At 37.3% G+C, this 6,132-nt stretch overlaps 1 protein-coding gene across 2 annotated transcripts in view; it reads right to left on the minus strand.

The window, feature by feature from the left end:
- Positions 1-3,810: 3,810 nt before the first annotated feature.
- The window catches only part of LOC107713886 (uncharacterized), a 4,181-nt gene continuing 1,859 nt past the window's right edge, over positions 3,811-6,132 (minus strand). The window contains exon 2 of one of the 2 annotated variants that reach the window (XM_016519533.1): positions 3,811-5,338. In XM_016519533.1, coding sequence (XP_016375019.1) covers positions 3,976-5,331 — 1,356 coding nt within the window. In that variant the 5' untranslated portion in view covers positions 5,332-5,338 and the 3' untranslated portion in view covers positions 3,811-3,975. Of the gene's footprint in view, positions 5,342-6,132 lie in introns of both variants that reach the window. The other variant, XM_016519532.1, reaches the window with a different exon arrangement.

Genomic DNA, 6,132 nt, shown 5'->3' on the forward strand with positions numbered 1-6,132 from the left:
GAACCACTGTATTAGATAAAATATTTAAAACTCCCAAAAGTATTTGGAGACTTTGTTGTTTGTGATACTTTGTGGAACTGGTGCATAGTTCATGTGATTAATTACACCTCTAAACTTGAGGGGAATGTTGCAGTGTAAAGAATGCTACTTATTTCAACTGGGGGAAAAAATGTAAAATGCTACAGAAAAAAAAAAGTTATTTTGCTTACTATTATTACACTGCATTTCATTTTACTGTAAAATATTATTTACTTCTTGTTTTCTTATCTGGCTATTACCAGAATTTCTTATGCAATGTATCACATGTATTTTATACTTGATTTAAAATGTACTTTCTAATTTTTGTTAACAGTTATATGTTTTACATGCCATTTTTAATTTATTTATTCATTCATTCATTCATATCGAATTATTTGTCGTGTTTTACCCTATAGTATTTTGTGTGGGTAACCTCGTTTTTATATTTCATTGTCAGAGCATTTATTATGGTAAAATAATAAATTAAATAATAGGCCTACATTAAAAAATAATAAACTTTATAACTTCCCATTTCATTTACAGATCGCACTTGGATTTATTTTTTTCTCGAATATAAGGACATCCATTAATGAATCGACAGTTGACACAAGTTAGGCTACTTAAGTGTCAAACTGCAAAGTAGGGTAAGTGTTTAACAAAGATTGGTATTTTGTTATGTGTGTTAAGGTTCAATAAGTTTGCTCAAAGATTACTGTGTGTCTCCATACATGTATAGATATAATTCTAACAGACACCAAAGAAAAACATACTGATGATGTCTAATGAGCTCATATTTTTAATAAATAGATTAAACTGGTTTAGTTTTAATCATGCTTTAAAATGTGCTATTTACCGTCGTGTGTTTAATGAAGCGATGAAATGGTAAATCAGGCTATTCTCCAACTAGGTCACTAGAAATACAGCCATTTACGGCTCACAATATCTGCTAGAGAGGTCAGAAGACTATATTTCCTTAATCTTGTGTTATTCTTACTTTACGAGAGACGCTTAATACAATATATGAGGAGAAAAATACGATTTACACAGCGTTTGCCTGGTCATAAATTCAAAATGGTCACGATATCAATCATTCATTTTGGTTTTTTAGAACACATAAATTCAACCCATTATTGTCATTTGCAGCCTCTATGAGAATAGACACAGATATGTCTAATAATATGACGGTATTCACGCGACGTCGACTGATGTTCGCACAAACACAAGGCGTTTCTGTGGAGTCTCGCGACTGTGTCCATGTAGTAGGCTAGCCTAGTATGTGTATTATTGGGTTTATGGATGCTACTGCAACAACCCGTCATTATGCATTTTCAAATTCATGTTCTTTAGCCATATCGAGGTACTTACCTCCGATTGTGCCCGTGTCCACAGAATACCCCACGATATCTCACTATCATGTGTGAGATCAAATAAAATGCACGCGTTATGTAAGGCAGCACTGCTCGTAGTGTGTGCTGCTGCTGAAGATGAATTAAAACATGGCAGGTGTAGTCATCAGGTTTGCTGCTGTAGTAAAAAAAAAAAAAGTAGCCTGTATGCAATGTTAAGAAAAGCAGCTGAATGCATTTAGATGAATATTATGTTGTTTAATAAAGGCCTTTCAAAAAGATGAACTATAAGATTTTAAAACACAGCCTAATTTATAAATGCTTGAAGACACACAATGTGGAAATCTAGTCTGCAAATTTATGAACTGTGGCAATAACATGAATGTTTATTCATGTATGAATATGTATGTCATGGAATGGTCTCACTCGGAATACAGTCTAGAACGTGTCGCAGACCAGGTAGTCTTGAACACAAGTACAGGTCTGGGTATCTGTGAATATTTTATACTCGATCCAAATCCATCTTTTGATCTTGTTTTGTAAATGTTCAGGTGATTCTGCATGCTTTAAATGTTCAGTCATTTTGCCTGTAAATGTATTGCTGATCATGAACATGGGTGATGAGAGCACAAACATATCCTCCTGAGAACCAGAAATAAAAAGCTTTGTGAATTTAGTCTTTTTTTCATGTCATTACATTGTTTAGAGCATAAGAACAAAATGGTAAAATAAATTTTTTTTTAAATGATATTTCATTCATATGTTATGCTTTGTCCTCTGTAGAGGACACCAGGACTCAGTTTTTCTAAAAAAAACAAAATGACAAGAATAGACATGAAAAGGCAAAAACAATGGGAATTAAAAAAAAAAAAAAATCAATACATTTTTAGGTTTTAGGATTTTTTTGGTATACCAAACTTTGTTTAAGGATGGTTCTCAACTCTGTTATAAAATATATAACAAAATGATTTGATATACCATTTTGCTTTATGCAATATGTGTTTAAAAATTCCATAAACTGTTTTTCCCATTAAGCACAATACACTGTATCTAATTTGCATATTAAAGTGCTGTTGGGACAGCATGTTGAAAAAATAAGTTTTATAATGGGAGTAATAATTGGCCAGATTTTCATAATAATATCTAATATTTCATAAGAATATTGATATATAGTTTGTTTTCCTATTCAATTCTTTTGTCTCCCATATAATGTCCACCACAGAGGCAAAAACTCCATAGCTGGGTCTCAGGAGGATGGATGGTATGGTTGTTCTTTTTTCTGTATCTAGAATCACAAACATTGTCCAAACTGTGGTACTAAACAAGACTCAGTAAGGAAAGCCATGTTGTAGTTAATATAAAGCAATATAGATAGCTTTCATGCATGGTAACTCATGATGTGGTCACAAAAACATCAAAACACAAAAAGTGTTTTCAATTAAGTGCCATATTGCTTTTATTTGTTACAGAATACAAAGACGAAAACAATGCTGCTGGTGAGACATTTAATTTGCTTTGACAAATAACTGAACAAACCATATTCTACTTCCAAGTGTCACCATGCGTTACTCTGAATACAGTATAATCCGTCTTCTTTGTTATTTTCCAATAACCAGTTGTCATGCTGTATAAATCCAGTGCTAATTTTCTCATTAAATGTTAAATTGATTGGCAATTATATTATTCAGAAATATATATTTTTGGAAATGTACTGACAAATAAGGACTAAAATAATTAGCTCACCTGCTACATCTAATATCTTACTATTGACATTTTATTAATATTATTATTCAATATTAATATACACTACTATTTAAAAGTTTGGGGTCAAGATTTGGGGTCATATATGTTGAAAGAAATGGATGCTTTTATTTAGTTAGGATGTCAAAAGCGACAGTAAAGACATTTAATGTTACAAAAGATTTCTATTTCAAATAAATGCTGTTCTTTTGACCTTTCCATTCATGAAAGAAGCCTGACAACGATTAAACAGCACAACCATTTTTTTTAAACATAGATATTTATAAGAAATATTTCTTGAGCACCAAATCACATATTAAAATAAGTTCTGAAAGCCCCAACCTTTTGAAAGGTAGTGTATTGTAAATAGTGTTTTACTTTTAAAAGCATTTACACATATGATTTGATACCCTCTGGCTTACTATCATGCTTTGACCAGCAGGTAGAACTAGTGACCACAGTTACTGTATTCTCTGACCTCCATCACAGTGCTTCCACAGATTTAAACAATAAAAGTTTTTCATTTAATGAACATTTCCACATAGAATAATGCAAGGCAGGAACTTAGTCATAATCATTATGCTTTGCTGATGGGAAAACAAAAACCAAAGAGCAGTTAACTATTATAAAATATCCCACAATCTTTCTCTATATTATAAAAAGTTCTTAAATCTACTGAGCAAACTACTACAGCATTTAAGTGAGGTGTTAAAAATTAAAGGAAGACATGATTTTTCTGAAATGTATTACCCAGTTCTGATATACAAGGACAAAAAGAAAATACTATTGCTAAAAAATTCCCTGTTTTTAATCTTTACTTGGCTGTCGAAATGCATACCCAAGAGTATTTAAAATGTCTGTTTGGGGTCCTTTAGTCCACTGCACCGGTGGTGCGAGAACAACAGCCAAGGTGGCGCAGAAACCCCAACAACCCCTTTTTTCTCCTCTGGGTCGATCCTGAGCTGTGCTGGGATGTTGTGGTGTTCTGGCGCGAGAGCTTTGATGCTATTCCCTTAGTTTCTTTGATCTGTATCTCTAGATGTTTCTGAATTGCAAGGCCGAGTTCCTCAGGATCGACCGAGGCTCCATACACCTCCCAGGTCATGCCCTCCGCATCCCATTTCACCTCCCTCACAGGAGACTTTTGACTCTTTGACGCCGCTTTGCCACTCGCATTCGTCTTCTCCTCAACCCGGCACACTTCTGGGAACATGTGCTGGGGCTGTTCCTCAGAGTCCTGACCTACTTGCACTCCTACATCTCTCAGTTCTTTTTCTGTGGTCATGGTCCCCGCTTCCCTCTTGGACGTTTCATCCACCCGCTGTTGGGCGCCAACTGGACACAGCGGAGCAGGCCAAGAGCAGTCCAGATTGCAGCAGCGGAGGAGTTGCTTACCGTCCAATCCGGTCTCGCTGACAGAAGAGATGAGCCGAGGGAGAGCGAGCAGGTTGCCTGCTGATACTTGGCCCTTGTAGTTCTCCATTCCTATCAAGTGTGGACGCAGCTGGGCCGGGGCAGGAATTGGTTGCGGGTGGCAGTATGCCGCAAAAGTGTCCTCGACGGCTCCATGGTGGAAGTGTGAGTTACAACAAACAGATTCTTCGAATTTGGGGCAGGTGGCTTCTGGAATGACTTCACAGATCTGAATGAAGCCATGTTTGGCTGGTTGAGTTGGGCTGCCCGATCCGCTACTTCCTGCTTTAGTGGACGTGGTCATCGTATTGTTCTGCTGAAGTGGCATGGCCTGTTTACACACTAAAGAAGGAAACGACTGCGCACAAACATCCTGGTCTCGTCCTTGGCAAAATGACGCACCCGTTTCACAGTAGAAAGGAGAAGCTGCGGCCTCTTTAAAAATCTGCAAGCTGTCTGAGTGGCTTCTTTGTATTGATAAGAGACTGTGGTCTTGTAGGACCTTGTGAGGAGATAAGACATGTTCCCTGTGCACTGTCAGCGAACCCCTACATGTGTGTTTATTCTGATGGCTCACTGGCTGTAAACACACACCGTCAGACACGTGGGTCTCAGAAATACAGTGACCACTTGTATCGTGTTGATCAATCTGGCTGCTGTTGAGGTCTTTTGGGGAGTATGATGCTTCATTGGAGCTCTTCAGGGGTACATCTTCAGGCTTCACCTCTGCTGAACTGTGCTCAACTGTGACAACAGGGTCTGAGGGGATTGTGCCCCCTGGTGGGAGTGACACAGTGTGCCCAGCCTCTGCCATTGGATATCTGCTGGATTTAAATGGGAAAAAAGTGTTGGTTACACTTTATTTTGATTGTCCACTTTAGAAATTCTGTTGACTATTAGTAAATTTGCCACTACATGCCAACTAACTCTCATTAGAGTATTAGTAGAACATTGTTAGGTTAGTAGAGTAAGTTGACATATACTCGCAAAATTATAGCCAGTAGAATGTTTGTTGGGGGACAAAATGCAATGTTAGCAGATATTAAAGGGGTCCTATTATGCTTTTTCACTTTAGTTAGTCTGTAATGTTGCTGTTTGAGCATAAAAAAGATCTGCAAAGTTACAAAGGCCAAAGTCCACGTCAAAAGGAGATATTTTATTTAACAGAAATCACTTTTCAAAAACTACAACGAACGACTCATAACTACAAGCTGCACTAGAGAAGGCAACGAGTGTTGTCATCACTATGTCAGAGAGACGCTAGCTTTCCCAAGGCAGACAAACTTAGAGTGGTTACAATCATCCGGGTTTAAATCGCGCTCAAATTGATTCGATTTTGACACAATAGTTACACTGAAGCTGGCAGGCGGCTATGGTAAGGGGCATGACCAAGCGGCAACCTTCCGGTCTCTCTCGTGAAACCAACACGGAAGTGACTAAAACTGCAATTCATCGACTGGCCCCAAAAAGGGAGTCAGTCCCATAGACTCCGCATGTTAAAATGCCCAACTTTACAGCAGAAAAAAATGTGTTTACAGCCTGGTACAAAAAATGATTTTGGTCTATATAGCTAATTTTGCCCTTCATGACAACTGTGAGGGGGGTGAATTTTTTT

This window comes from Sinocyclocheilus rhinocerous, unplaced genomic scaffold, assembly GCF_001515625.1.
Source record: "Sinocyclocheilus rhinocerous isolate Xijiao unplaced genomic scaffold, SAMN03320098_v1.1 scaffold1170, whole genome shotgun sequence".
NCBI classification, from domain to species: Eukaryota; Metazoa; Chordata; class Actinopteri; order Cypriniformes; family Cyprinidae; genus Sinocyclocheilus; species Sinocyclocheilus rhinocerous.